The following is a 14,801-nucleotide window of genomic DNA, read 5'->3' as shown; positions in this document are numbered from 1 at the left end:
AATGGAAGAAAAAAACAACAAAAGGAATTGTTAGTGGCAAAAAAAAGAGGGGAACCCCTGCTGTAAACTTTAAGGCAGAATAATAAATGGGTACTTATGGTTTTTCCTGCTAAATTATTTAATCTTCTCAACAAAGAGATTCAGGAGAGAAATCTGGTTCAAGAATTTAGAATATGGGTTTGGCTGGAATGGCCTACCTTATACCTATGGAAGGCTATGCAAGGCAGGTAAGGTTCCATAGCAGAAAGATAAAGGGGACTCCACAATTCTAAAATCCAAAAATGTTTTGAGATTAATGTTTTGGGAGGGTTTTCCCCCAAAGAAAGAAGTTTATTGCTTTAATAAAATGCTCTCAGAACTTTTTTTTTAAAAGATTTTATTTATTTGACAGAGAGAGAGAATAGGCAGAGAGGCAGGCAGAGGGAAAGGGAGAAGCAGGCTCCCTGCGGGGCTCGATCCCAGGACCCTGGGATCATGACCTGAACCAAAGGCAGCCGCTTAACCGGCTGAACCACCCAGGCGCCCCTCTCAGAACTTTTTTTAGAGAAGAAAATACTTTGAGAACTTTAAAACTTTTTAGAACTTTTCTAAAACACTTCAATATAGAAAATTTTCCAGAAGCAAGTGCGTGGGCTGGATGGCATAGCCTACAACCGTGTGGACCCAGAGCTGTCTGACTGGATGTAGCTAACTGCTTAGAAGCCAGGCTTGCACTTGCAGCCGCCATACCAAGTGTCAGGTCTGACTTCCTTATCCCAATGCCTTCAGCACTCCTTCTTCAGCACCCATTCACAGCTCTTCCTCACTACCACCCCACAACCCACCCCACCAACCTAGAAGAAAACCTACTTTTGGAATTAGTGGTGGAAATCACTGAGTTACTAATATAGTTCTGAAGCTGCAATTGACACAGACTGGCAAAGAAAATGGAATTTTAGGAAGTAGTCAGAGACAAGCAAAGATATAAGGAGAGCATGAACAAATCGTGTGCCGTGAGTGATTGCTTTTTAATTATCATAGGATGTTTTCATCACTAAAGAGTCAATAATTACCTCTTTAAAACCCACGAAAACCCCTATGGAGATCAGGCATCTGTAACATTCTTATTTAAGGAAGAGATTGTCTAGTCAAAAATAAGAAATGAGGTTGCTAAGGTAGACTGACAAACAAAGACCTGGGGAGGATTTTTCCCTCTCTTTTAAAGAGGGTATTTGGGGAAGAGTAAAACTAGACAGAGGAAAGGATTATGAAGCTATTTTACTTTGATAACCAAGTCTAGATGTACCTCTAAGAATTCTCTAGACTCTAGATTTTTCCTAAAACCAGTACACTATAATTTACAAGATGTAACAGGTGGCCTATAAAAAAAGTGTTGTGTGCTCAAATAACATTAAGAATTGTAGAGTTAGGGGCGCCTGGGTGGCTCAGTAGGTTAAGTGTCTGCCTTCGGCTCAGGTCCTGGGATTGAGCCCCTGCATTGGGCTCCCTGCTCATCAGATTGTCTGCTTCTCACTCTCCCTCTGCCCCTCCCCCGTGCTCTCTCTCTTTCTCTCAAATAAATAAAATCTTTAAAAATAAATAAATAAATTTTTTAAAAAAGGACCGGAGAGTTAAACAGGCTTCTTGATTGCAGAACTAATGAGGCTTTTTTAAAAAATATTTTATTTATTTATTTGACAGAGAGAGAGACACAGCGAGAGAGGGAACACAAGCAGGGGGAGTGGGAGAGGCAGAAGCAGGCTTCCCGCTGAGCAGGGAACCTGACACGGGGCTCCATCCCAAGACCCTGGGACCACGACCCGAGCCGAAGGCAGACACTCAACATCTGAGCCAATGAAGGTTTTTGAGATCAACTATACATTGTGAAATTCTAGACAGAAAATGTATGCCTTTGCCCATGTCTGGCCATCTGGTTTCTATAGAATACCAGCTATGCAATTAGAAAGACACTACCTTGGAAAGATGGGGAGGGCATTAAGCAGACTTAGCTTAATCAGCTGCGCATTGGTAGTAAGGCAGAAAGGAATACTCATTCCTAAGAGACACTGTCAGCATCACAGGAACTAAGCAGACTTGTATGTTCTAGAAGAAAAATCACTTTTATGATCACTCATGAGTTTTTGCCAAGACAATTAAAGATAGCCACTAAATCTTAAAGTAAAAAATATAAAGCTACTAAAAACACTGTTGAAAGAAACTAAAGACCTAAATAAATAGAAAGACATCCCATATTCACGGATCATAAGACTTAAATGTTAAAGATTGCAACACTAATAAAATTGAGCTACAGATTCAATGCAATCCCTGTTAAAATCCCAGCTGCCTTTTGTACAGAAATTGATAAGCTTATCCTAAAGTTCATATGGAAATACAAGAATAGCCAAAACAATCTTGAAAAAGAAGAATAAAGTTGAAGGACTCAAAAGTTCCAAATTCAAAACTTACTACAAAACTACAATAATCAAGACAATATGGTCCTATATAAGGAGAGACATGCAGATTAATGGAATAGACTTAAGAATCCAGAAATAAACTCCTACTTTTTTTGTCATTTTCAATAAGGATGTCAAGATAATTCATTAGAGAGAATATTAAAAAGTAAACAAGTAGATATCCACATGTAGAAGAATGAAATTGGACCTCTTCTTTATACCACACATGAAAATTAACTCAAAATGAATCACAGAACTAAATAAAAGAGCCCCCCAAAAAAGGAATAAATTTTCATAACCTTGAATTAGGTAATCGAGATTTGACACCGAAAGCACAAGCAAGCAAAGAAAAAGAGAGAAATCAGACTACAACAAAATTTTAAACTTCTGTGTTTAAAGACCACTAAGAAAGTAAAAATAACCCACAGAATGGGAGATAATCCTGTATATGATTAAGGGACTTGTATCTAGAATATATAAAGAACAAATTACAAATTAGTAATAAAAAACAAACTATCCAGGAGGGATGGGTGGCTGGGTGATGGACATTGGGGAAGGTATGTACTATGGTGAGCGCTGTTAATTGTGTTAAGACTGATGAATCACAGACCTGTACCCCTAAAACAAATAATATATGTTAATAAAAAAAAAAAACTATCCAACTTAAAAACAGGCAAAAGATCTGAAATGACATTTCTCCAAAGAAAACATATGAACATATGAATGGTTAAGAAGTACATGAAAAGATGTTCAACATAATTAGTCATTAGGGAAATGGAAATCAATACCACAATGAGATATCACTTCACACCCACTAAGATGGCTATAATCAAAGATAATAACAAGTGTTGGCAAGAATGTGGATAAACTGGAACCTTTGTTTACTTGCTGTTGGGAATGTAAAATGGTACAGTCACTTGGGAAAACACTCTGGCAGGTCCTCAAGTACTCAACATAAGGTTACCTATGACTCATCATTTCCATTCTTTCAGATCTCTACCCAAGAGAAACAAAAACACACAAACCTATACATGAATGTGCAAGACAGGAGTCAGAACAATCAAAAAAGTAGAAATAACCCAAATGTCCATCAACTGACAAATGAATAAACAAAATGTGGTATTATTCAGCCTTAAAAGGAATGAAGTACTGATACATGCTACAACATGGATGAACCTTGAAGATTATGCTAAGTAAAAGAAGCCGGAGAGGCACCTGGGTAACTCAGTTGGTAGAGCTTGTGACTCTTGATCTTGGAGTCATGAGTTCAAGCCCCACATTGAGGGGTAGATTGCACTTAAAACTAAAAAAAAAAAAAATCTAAAAAAAAGGCAGCCAGAACCAAAAGGTCAGGTATTGTATGACTTCATTTACATGAAATCTCTGGAATAGGTAAATCTAAAGAGACAAAAGGTACATTGATTAGTGCTTGCCTAGGGCAGAAGAGGTGGTGCAACTGGGGAGAAATAAGGAATGACGACTAAAAGGTACCCCAGAGGCTAGCTTCATGCTGGCAGCAGCTGTCAATGCCAAACCAAGAAAGTAAGATCTAGGGAGATCAAATCAGGGCCAAGAGTCCAACTTCTTTTCCTTTCACAGTGAAATTTCGAACTTGGGAGATTCAGGTTTTATTCTTCTTGAGGAAGGCAACATTATTCTATAATGGTAACTTAGTAGAGTATTGATTTATGTTACCATCTGAAAAAAAACCCAGAAGTTAATGATTTACTCCATAACAGGACAATACAAAAAACTTAATAGTATTAAAAATGTTTTGTTATTTTATTACAACTGTCCATTCAAATCATGACATATTAGCACATACCTGTAATAATTCCAGGGTCATGGGAATATTCTTAAGCTCCTTCAGTAAATCCAATGCTCCAGCCTATAAAATAAAATAATTGCATACTGAACTTCCCAAATGATAAAGCAAGGACTAACTAGAGATTTAAATTTATGTTTTCCTATCCACAACTCACTATGGCTCACTTATTTGTGTGGGAATAGTATATATATAAAAGGGGGAAAGAGAAAGAGAAAGTGTTTTCCAAATCATGGCTGCAACTCATTAAAAAAATATAAAATCCATTTACTGGGTTATGACCAGCACTTATTAAGTCCTGGTTTGTTAAAGTTCATTTTAAATATAGTATTTGTTTATCTGTCCCAGTTAGAAATGTGAAATGTGTTTCTTACTGTGGTGGCATAACACACCCCAGATTTCCATAGAGAACATCTAACTGATTAAGGAGACAACCCTGAGAAAGTGGGAATAGGGGTCAGAAGATGCTGCAGCACCTCTAGCATTCACTCACACACAGAAGAGTGCGAAAGGGCGTATCTTTACTAGAATTCTTTTGAGGTCTCTCTGTATCTTCCTGGTCTGTCACATAAATACTGCAGTCTACCTGATTCTTACAAAGTAGGAAAAAGCAAATTCTGAGAGAAAACTCAGAATTAAGATGTTAAGCTCACAGGCCTGTGCACTGACATCTAGAATCAAAAGCTCGCATGTTGATAATGAACAGGAAACGAAATAAGGTTCCTGGAAGAACTACATAAACCACCTAAGGTTAAAAAAGGAATGAAATAAGATGAGAAGCAACAGCACCACCTACACCTTATGGCCATATATTCCAATTTGATACTCATTTAATGTATCATATTTCATATGATATATTCACTTAGTCATATTTACTATAATATTCACTTACTGTACTATGTTTAGACACATCATTAGTCTATATGCCACTAATAAAGAAAAAATATTAAACTATGGCATAGTATTTCCTTATCACTTGTTTTACTTTTGTAACTCTTTTAGACTTGAAATTTTTATCATGTATCACCTTTTACAGATATGAAAGAAAAATATAAGCAAAATAAATTGGCTAAGGTGTTTCTAAAACTATGTCATTCAGAGTCCCCAATGCTTATGAATAACTTATTGACTCAGATTCAATAAAATCTTTTTTTTATCCCACAAAAAGTTGTGTCAAAAACACTAATAATGCAGCATTTCATAAAAGAATCCATCAAAGAGCTAAAGCCTTTAGCTCTTAGCTGGCTTTGTAGTGTGTAGAGCTAGATGTTTTTCACCCCCATTGCTCTTCAACCATTTGGTTCCTTGAGGTTCAAAGAGCACTCTACTAATGTTTTTCAGAGTTTCTTCTAAGCCACTGACACCCACTCTGCAAATGTTGATACTGGGTTTAATATTCTGCCTGTGAAACTACATCCCAACAGCAATCTGGTTGACAATATATGTAACTCATTCTGCTTTCTCAAATGTTAAAATACGAAAACTAGGCACCCTATGAATCAATGAAACACAGCATATCCCATGAAAATAGAAAACCCTAGAGCATGTCCCTCATTATGCACCCCAAAGGAAAAAACAAGCATGGAACCTTATGGTATCACATTTCTTAAATATAAAATCGAGTAAAGGCTTCCAGTCACGTAATTTTTCCATTTAAAGTTGAGACATCAGACTTGGCTGTGGAGAATAAAAAAGTATTAACTTTTCTTCTGGTAACAAGCATATATATCATTTTAATTTCACCCAATACCTCATCAATAAAAACTTAAGTTCAATAGCAAATATGAAACAGGTTATTATGAAGGATTTTAATGATTTACTGCTTAAAGATCCCTTCTGATTTTAAGATTCTATAAATTCTTTTCATTTACTAGAGGTAACCAAAAACAGTGCACATTATAGTTGTTAGATAAGAAAACTAACACTGACTTTAAATTTACTAGTAATCAGGAATTTCTACAGGAATGACATCTCTGTGAGCAAATGGGGTCTTCAATCCCCGTCTGCAAATCTCAAAACCAAAACCCTTTGAAAATCAAGATTTCATGGGGCGCCTGGGTGGCTTAGTCGGTTAGACATTTGCCTTCAGCTCAGGTCATGATCTTAGGGTCTTGGGATCAAGCCCTGCCTCAGGCTCCTGCTCAGAGGGGAGCCTGCTTCCCCCTCTCTCACTCTCCTGCTTGTGCGTGCTCACTCTCTCTGTCAAATAAATAAAATCCTAAAAAAAAAAAAAAAATCAAGATTTCTTAAAGATTTTCAATAAACTCATTTGCCGGCAACACCTAATCTCAACATATGTAAAGCCATTTATGTTCTATATATCCCACTTCATGTGAGAGTACTACATTTCACTATAGAAATGTTAATGTCTGATTAATGGGAACTGCCCAGATCTGCTGAGGATATATGATGTGTGTATCATATTATCGTAATAAAATCTGAAAATTGAGGAATTCTCAAATATATCAGACTCTAAAAGGTTTTCATTAAGAGATTGTGGACTTGTATCTTACAACTACCATAGACATTTTTCTTCTACCCATGTCTCCATGGACTTTCTGATCCATTTCTGACCTAGGATCAATCAGAAAGGAAGACAAGGAATCACACTTCTAGGAGTCCTTAAACTTACACAATGCTGTCACATATAAAGTTGATTCTTCTAACACATCAGCAATGTGGCATAAGCTGTTTTCCAAGTAGAAGCAATAGATTTGCATTAATTTCACCACACTCTCCTTTTTTACTCAGATCTCTTTGGTGAGACTGGAGTCAGAGATACAAGCTATGGAAGAAGAAAAAGCTAAATAATATTCATGGGATGAAACTATGACCTTTCTCATAATTATACTATGCTCTAGCCAAATAAGATGAATATTTCAATTAAAGTTCTTTAAGAAATAAACAACTATGATGATCTGAATGAGCAAAAAGCTGAAAACAGATGACCATATATTAATTCAGTGACAAAAGCTTCTTTGAATATTACTATGTGCCAAGAACTGTGTTAAATACTTTATATATGTATTATTTCATCTTCGCAATAAACCCTATAGAAGCAGGTAATCTTTTTATCCCCATTTTACATAAAAGGAATTGAAAACCCAGATAATTTAGGACCTTGTGCTGTCATATGATTATTACTAACTAAAACAGGTGAGACCTACCCAGTTCTGTCAAATTACACTTACACTTCTCAACATATACTTGTAAACCGTGTACGAAACTCTGAGGAATCCAGCAATGAGCAAGACAGAAATCTTTTCTGACTACAGGGAATTTAAAAATAAACATAAATCTTTGAATATTTACTTCAAACCCTCAATTACACAAAGAAACAAACTCAGAAAAGGAAAGTGATTTGGCCAACTGATAGGTAATATAAAAGCACAAGAACTATAATCTCCCGACCCTCACACCCCTGTTCTCTCCGTTTCATAGGTCCACTGGTAGCAGTTCTAATCAGTGAACTGGGGTGAATAGCACTGCCAAACAAGAAACTATATTCCATCCTTCCCCAATCATCACCTGCCTCTAAAGGTCAAGTCTATTAGATTGCAGCATCTCCTACAGATAATGATGCAAGAGAAAGAAAGATTCTACCTTATCTTCCAGAGTCAAATTTAGTTCACATTACTGGCTGAATAATAAACAACAGCTATCACATGACTTTATTACATGGCTGGTACTGTCTTCAGAAACCAGTACTTTTACAAAATATGGTATTCAAATTGGTATTGAGCACCCAGCATATACAAGCTTGTATAGGATACAAACATCTTTCTCCTCAAGGAGATGTAAGGAGGAGGAAGCAACACAGAATATACAATGAAGAACATGGGCTATATATATAACAGATCTAAATTCAAATCCATGCACTGCCATTTCCTAATTATAAGATCCTGGGAATGTTATTTGTCCTTTTCAAACTTCAGCTTCTTTATATGTAGGAGAGCACAATACACTGACCTAAAACAGTTAAAATGGTCAAATGGAGTAATATAACACTATGAAGTGTTGAAATACAGTGCCTGACACACAGGAGATGGTTGATAAGGGGCACAAAGAAATAAAAAAATTTATCTACTTTCATCATAACAATATTCTCAAAGAGCCATAAGCCAGAATTTTAAGTAAATATTATTTAAGCTCAATCAACTCAAACACCTCTTAGAATTATGAGATCCCAAGGTTTAAAAAATTAAGGTGCTATTTAAAAAAAAGGAAACACTGGGGCACCTGTGTGGCTCAGTCGGTTAAGCGACTGCCTTTGGCTCAGGTCATGATCCCAAGGTCCCAGGATCGAATCCTAGATCAGGCTCCCCACTCAGCGGGGAGTTGGCTTCTCCCTCTGACCCTCCCTCTTTTCATGCTGTCTCTCTCTCTCTCAAATAAATGAAATCTTTAAAAAAAAAGGAGGGGTACCTGGGCGGTATTTTTTTTTTTTTTGTATGGATGTGGTTTTAAAATAGAAGTTCCAGGGACGCCTGGGTGGCTCAGTTGGTTAAGCGTCTGCCTTTGGCTCAGAGTCCTGGGATCAAGCCCCATGTTGGGCTCTCTGCTCAGTGGGGAGCCAGCTTCTCCCTCTCCCTCCTGCTCCCTCTGTTTGTGCCCACGCTCTCTAATAAGTGAATAAAATCTTTAAAAAAAAAAAAAGAAACACTGTAAATATTTACATTATGGCTCAGCAACATCACTATATACTAGGAATTATAATTTTACTATGTCACCTCAAATTTGTAGTTATTCTCAACCAAATGCACAAGCAATGAAAGAAAAATACATAAATTTGACTTCATAAAAAATGAAAGGTTTTGAACTTCAAAAGACACGATCAAGAGAGTAAAAAGATAACCCAGAGAATGGGAGACAATATATACAAATCCTGTCTCTGATAAGAGTCTAGTATTCAGAATGTAAAGAATTCTTAAAATTCAATAATACAAATACTCAGTTAAAAAATGGGCAAAGGATCTGAACATTTCTCCAAAGATACAGAAATAGCCAGCAAACAATGAAAAATGTTCACCATCATCAGTCATCAGAGAAATGCAAATCAAAATCACAATGCGATACCTCTTCACATCCACTGTGATGGCTATAATCAAAAAAGACAAACAAATGTTGATGAAGACGTGGTAAAACTGAAACACTCATCCATTGCTGGTAAGAATGTAAAATGGTGCAGCAACTTTGGAAAACAGTTTGGCAATTCCTCAAAAAGTTAAACACAGCTATCATATGACCTAGCAATTCTACTCCTAGGTATATACCCAAGAGAGAAAAAAAAAATATGTCCACACAAACACCTGCACAAGAATATTCTTAGCAGCATTATTAATAACCAAAAAGTGGAAACAGCCAAAAATGTCCAACAAATGATGAAAAAACAAAATGCAGTATATCCACCAGTACAGTAGTGCTATTATACTTCACACATTAAGGAATGAAGTACTGATACCTGCTATAACACAGGTGAATCCTGAAAACACTAAGTGAAAGAGGCCCATCACAAAAGAACACATATTGTATGATTCCATTTATACAAACACATGTTGTGTAATTCCATTTATATGAAATGTCCAGAAGAGCAAATCCATAGAGACAAGAAAACATATGGGGGGGGAGATATATGATGACTACTTAATGGGCACAGGCTTCTTCTCTGGAGTGATGAAAGTGCTCTTAAATTAGATAGTGTGGTGACAGCTGTACAAATCTGTGAATATACTAAAAACCACTGAACTGTACACTTTAAAAGGGGGAATTGTATTGTGTATTTCAATAAGGCTGCTATAAAAAATTGTGTAGTCATTCTAAATTTCAATTTATATTAATTAATCTAACCCTGATATGAAAACCAAAGTTTTTTTCTTCAACCCAGGTATAAAACTTAGAAATCTACACATTCCAAGTATCGCAGTTCCTAGGATATTCTAACGTCTAATTTCAATTTCTCTCGCAACAATTTAATTCTACTCAGCCCTGAGCCTTCAATAAAGAAATACTAAACAAAGCTCAACACCACTGACAAAATCTATGAATTTGAAAATTCCAAGTTACCTCACTCCTTCTTCTAGAGTCATGTAATAAATCCTTTACAAAAAGAATACACAGGGCGCCTGGGTGGCTTAGATGGTTAAGCGTCTGCCTTCGGCTCGGGTCATGATCCCGGGGTCCTGGGATCGAGTCCCATGTAGGGCTCCCGGCTCAGCAGGCTGAGCCTGCTTCTCCCTCTGCCTCTCTCTCTCTCTCTCTGTCTCTCATGAATAAATAAATAAAATCTTAAAAAAAAAAAAAGAATACACAAGGTTTTTCAGCCCTTACCATATCTTAGGGACTGCCAAGACTTTTAATTCATCTAATCTTCATTATATTATCTCCAATTTACTACCAAAAAAAAAAAAAAAACCCACCTAAAATGGTTTTAGAGATGTTAAGGATCTTGCCTGAGATCACAATGCTAAAGTTCAGAAGAGCCAAGATTTAAACTCAGATTAGGAGTCAGACTTGCTTATTGACATCAAGTCAAAATGACATTTAAAAAAAAAAAGCCAAAATGACATAAAAAACAGCTAATGCCTGAAAATTTGGAACTAACTTATGTGGTTCACCAAGGTCTCAAAAGTATACACTTGTAAAACTGCTAATATTGTTTAAGATCAAGGACACACATGACGCAACACTTTGGATAGTACTAGGGTCAGGATATTGACTGGATATTAGGGAAACCTGCCTCCCCCAGAACAGCAAATACCCTTACTTCTTGGTCTTATATTCACCTAATTGTACCCACACAAGGTTCAAAAAAGGGGTCTTTTAGAGAGATGTTTCACCTTAAGAGAGTAATACAGACTTTGAGCAAAACATTTAGATTCATGTCTTCATGCGCCCACTTTCTAGCTATTTAGCTTAGGACAATTCACTTAACTTTCCAAACAGTTTCCTTATTTTAGAATGGGGATATTACTTATCATGCAAAACTGTCCCAGGGATAAGTACTTAGCCGAATGCCTGGCTCAGAGTAACAGTTCAATAAATGGTAGCTTATTACTTAAATGTGACACCTACGCTTTATTAAACTAAATATCCAATAACGACACTTAAACTTGCCAATTTAAGAGGAAAACTACTATTTTTCAAGTAAAGTTTACTTTTTCATAGTATAAAAATATTTAAAAAAGCTCACAGAGAAAATCTGGAAACCACACAGAGAGAGAGAGAGAGAGAGAGAGAGAGAGAGAGAGAGAGAGAGAGAGAGAGAGAGAGAGGGAGAAACAAATCTTCCATAATCCTACAACCCCCAGAACTTCTGTGAAATTACTGACCTCTTAAAAAGCTATCTGTGGGTTGATGTGCTTTGGAGGGCAAAGAGGGAGAGTCATTCAGACCACTTCCCTTTCTCTTTATTTCATTTGCCAATTTACATTTCTGTAAGATATACAGGAAAAGGGAGAAGGAAAAAACATAAAAGAGCCAGTCAATTTTATCTTTCTTTTTGAGGGGAAACTTTCCATATTGGTCAAGTTTTGAACTATCAGGAAAATGAGATTTGAGGAGTATCTATGGAGTTTATCCTCATTCTCCCCCAGACTCATCATTATTCCTTTATACCTTGAGAACTACAGGTAAATACAAACTGGTCTTCTCCATCCTTATCCACTAAGGAATTACTCATTTTTAGGAAACACCTATTACAAGGAAAGGAAACAAGCCACTCATGTATTACACGATTAATGGATACACATTATAGCCTGAGTTAGAGAAAAAATTACCCAACAAAAGGCCTTTTTCCCTCAGGGCATCTACTGTGTGAATCTAGGGATGTCTCCTGGTAAAGAAAAAAACTTTCCAGTTTAAACAAAATAACAGAAATGTTCAGCCTATCAAATAATCAGATCTCATCACTTGCATTGGGCTGTATCAATGAGAAAAATAAATGGCAACGGTAATGTCTGGAACAGAAAACAAACAGGAAATACTTTAAAAGGCCAAAATTGCAAATACAGGTTAACAGGGTATGAAATTACATGCTAGGCAACGCACCTGTTAAAGGAAAGAGGAACAGACTATGTACGAAGTCTTAAGAATTCACTGTTTTAACACTATTTTCTGCTCTAGAATGCTGTCCAGTAGAAAACGTGGGTCCTGGCTTAATCCAAATTGCACAGTACTTAATTTAAGTGGGTGAACTACTTAATCTCTCTCAGCTTCTTATTCTGCAAAATGGGTACACCACAATAGCTGTGTTGTGAGTCTCAAAGGAATTTTGAACAGATGCTTTTTAACTCTAAAGTGCTGTACAAATCAGAACATCCCTTTTCTCCTTCACATTAGTTTGACACGGAATTTATTTCATAGATAGGAATAAGTTATTTCAGGTACACTGATTCTGAAAATGTACTGACCAGGGTGGAACAAATTCAGGTGAAGACAATCATGGAGCTGAAGCTGAAAACAGCTGACTCTGAATTAGAGGACTGAAAGCACACACTGGTGGGCAAAAATGCAGAAATTGGAAGACTTCATACAAACCACAAAGAAAACATGTTCATATAAACACTTTATCAGTAACAAGATAATGCCACTGGTATTAACTGTAAACCACTTAGAGTACCCAGCAATGACATCTGGCCAAATGCATCTACCAGCACACCTCAGTGTGTGCGTTTTAATCACAGCTCTTTACATACTACCACCTGACAATATCCACTTTTTAAAAAACGTTTAGCGACTTGCCAAGTATAGTAGCATACTCTACCTTTTTAATTGCTAAACAAACCTGTAGCGTAGACGAGATCAAGTGAATGTTTAGCATTCTTCAAAAAAAAAAATCCAAAAATTTTAACTTACCAGTTTGATGTCTAAAACATATCCCAAACCTCTATGTGATGTTATTTCTAGTTGTTAGCCAGCGATCATGGAAAAGAGAACGAATTCTTCCCAACTGTGAAGGGCTTTCTACACTCTTCAATTCTTAAGCTAAACTGAAGAGGTAATTAGCGAGTAAATCTATTCCTCAAGTTTAAAATAACAGAATGCCCCGATCAGGTTTACTACGCTGTACTAACAACGAGAGACTTGGGAGTACCAAGAACGGGTACTGACGCCAGCGGCGGGGCCGCGCTACCTCCTCCCGGACGCCTTCCCCAGTACGCGGGCACGGTACACGCCAGCTTCCAGCGCGGGGAGGGCGGGCGTGGGCCGGCCGGGAGCCCGCGAGGGCCCGGCCCGAAGCCAGCCGCGTACGGCCCCGGCCGGTCGCCCAGCCTCCCTCCCGGCCCGCGTCGCCCGCCGCGCTCACCGCGTTCTTCTTCTGCACCATCTTGTCCATCTTCTTGGCAATGCGGACCACCTCGTCCTCCATGGCTCCCGCAGGTCTTCCCCGCGCCCAGCCCGTTTGGGTCGGGAAGTGGGCGAAGCTGGAGCTGAGGGGACGGCAGGACGAGAGCCAGGCGCTGGACTACCCCACCACAGCAGGCCCGGGCCTACACAACCAAGCCCGCAGCGGCAGCGGCGGCTGCGACAGCGACTCCGCCCCCACAGGCAGCGCCAATCAAGCTCTGCGCGCACCGTGCAGGCACTGCCAATCGATAGCGGATCGCTGGGAAACCGCGGGCCAAGGCGCCCGCCAGACGGGCGTCGACCGAGGCGCTGTCAATGAGTTGGCACGCAAACTGGGCGGCAGGGCTTCCCGCCAGGCGGTTGTAAGTCTGTAGGAGGCGGGGCCGAGTTTTGCCGCGCGTGCGCCTCCGGCCCAGTCTCTGCCCAGGGTGAGTTTTACATCCGCAGAGATCCACGGAGCTCTGAACCGAGGCTGGTCTGGAAAGCGAAACATTGGCGGTTTTTAAAGGCAGTCAAAACCCGAGGCTTTTTTCCGTGGGAGGCGACTACCGTGAAAACCAGCACCACCCCACTCCCCCTAAATAGTGCATTGTAATATGGATTTGATCGCTTTAAGCGTCCCCTTTTTAAAAGTCAAATCGTTTGTAAGCTCCATGGGAACCAAGACTCAATCTGTTTTGTTTCCTGACTCAGAATGTCGAACACAGTATTTGAATACAGTTGAATAATAGTTAAGAGAAACGTTTTCAACAAAGAAATAAGCACCTCAACTGCTTCTGAAGACCAGTGAGGAAGTTGACATCTTTAATTTAAGGGTTATGACTAAGCCAAAGTAGAAAATTGAAATAGCTGTATTATTAATACTGGAGAGTATAGTCTCCTTCAATAGGTCTTTGCCCAATTATACGTTTTACTACCAACTCATGCTGTTTGCAGACATATCCCATGCTATTTGCGGACATATCCCCACACCATATTTAGCTATCATTAATCAAAATTCACCACCTAATAATGTTTTTTCTGTACTAAGATGACAAATTTTTCCTAGTTCTAGTCAGTTATTTGGGAGGAAGAGGAATTTTGTCCTTTTCCCCTTCTCCTTATTTCATGTTTTTGTTTCATTTTTAAATTATCTTTTTATTATTGATTCCCAACTTATAGAGAGACTGTATGATTGGGAAGTAACTGGTTCTAAGGTA

The 14,801-nt window shown here is 38.2% G+C and overlaps 1 protein-coding gene across 1 annotated transcript in view; it reads right to left on the bottom strand.

The window, feature by feature from the left end:
* TCEA1 (transcription elongation factor A1) overlaps positions 1-13,913 on the bottom strand; it is a 45,468-nt gene extending 31,555 nt beyond the window's left edge. Inside the window, exons 1-2 of the mRNA XM_028119000.2 lie at positions 13,562-13,913; positions 4,258-4,320 (exon numbers count right to left, since the gene is read on the bottom strand). Of these exons, the coding sequence (XP_027974801.1) occupies positions 4,258-4,320; positions 13,562-13,624 (126 nt within the window). The 5' untranslated portion in view covers positions 13,625-13,913. The remainder of the gene's footprint in view (positions 1-4,257; positions 4,321-13,561) is intronic.
* Positions 13,914-14,801: the final 888 nt, after the last annotated feature.

This window comes from Eumetopias jubatus, unplaced genomic scaffold (genome assembly GCF_037043125.1).
Source record: "Eumetopias jubatus isolate StellerSeaLion01/CBP00866 unplaced genomic scaffold, mEumJub1_p1.0 scaffold_4, whole genome shotgun sequence".
NCBI classification, from domain to species: domain Eukaryota; kingdom Metazoa; phylum Chordata; class Mammalia; order Carnivora; family Otariidae; genus Eumetopias; species Eumetopias jubatus.
Note: the sequence above shows the minus strand (reverse complement) of the source record. Positions and strands in the feature narration are given on the sequence as shown.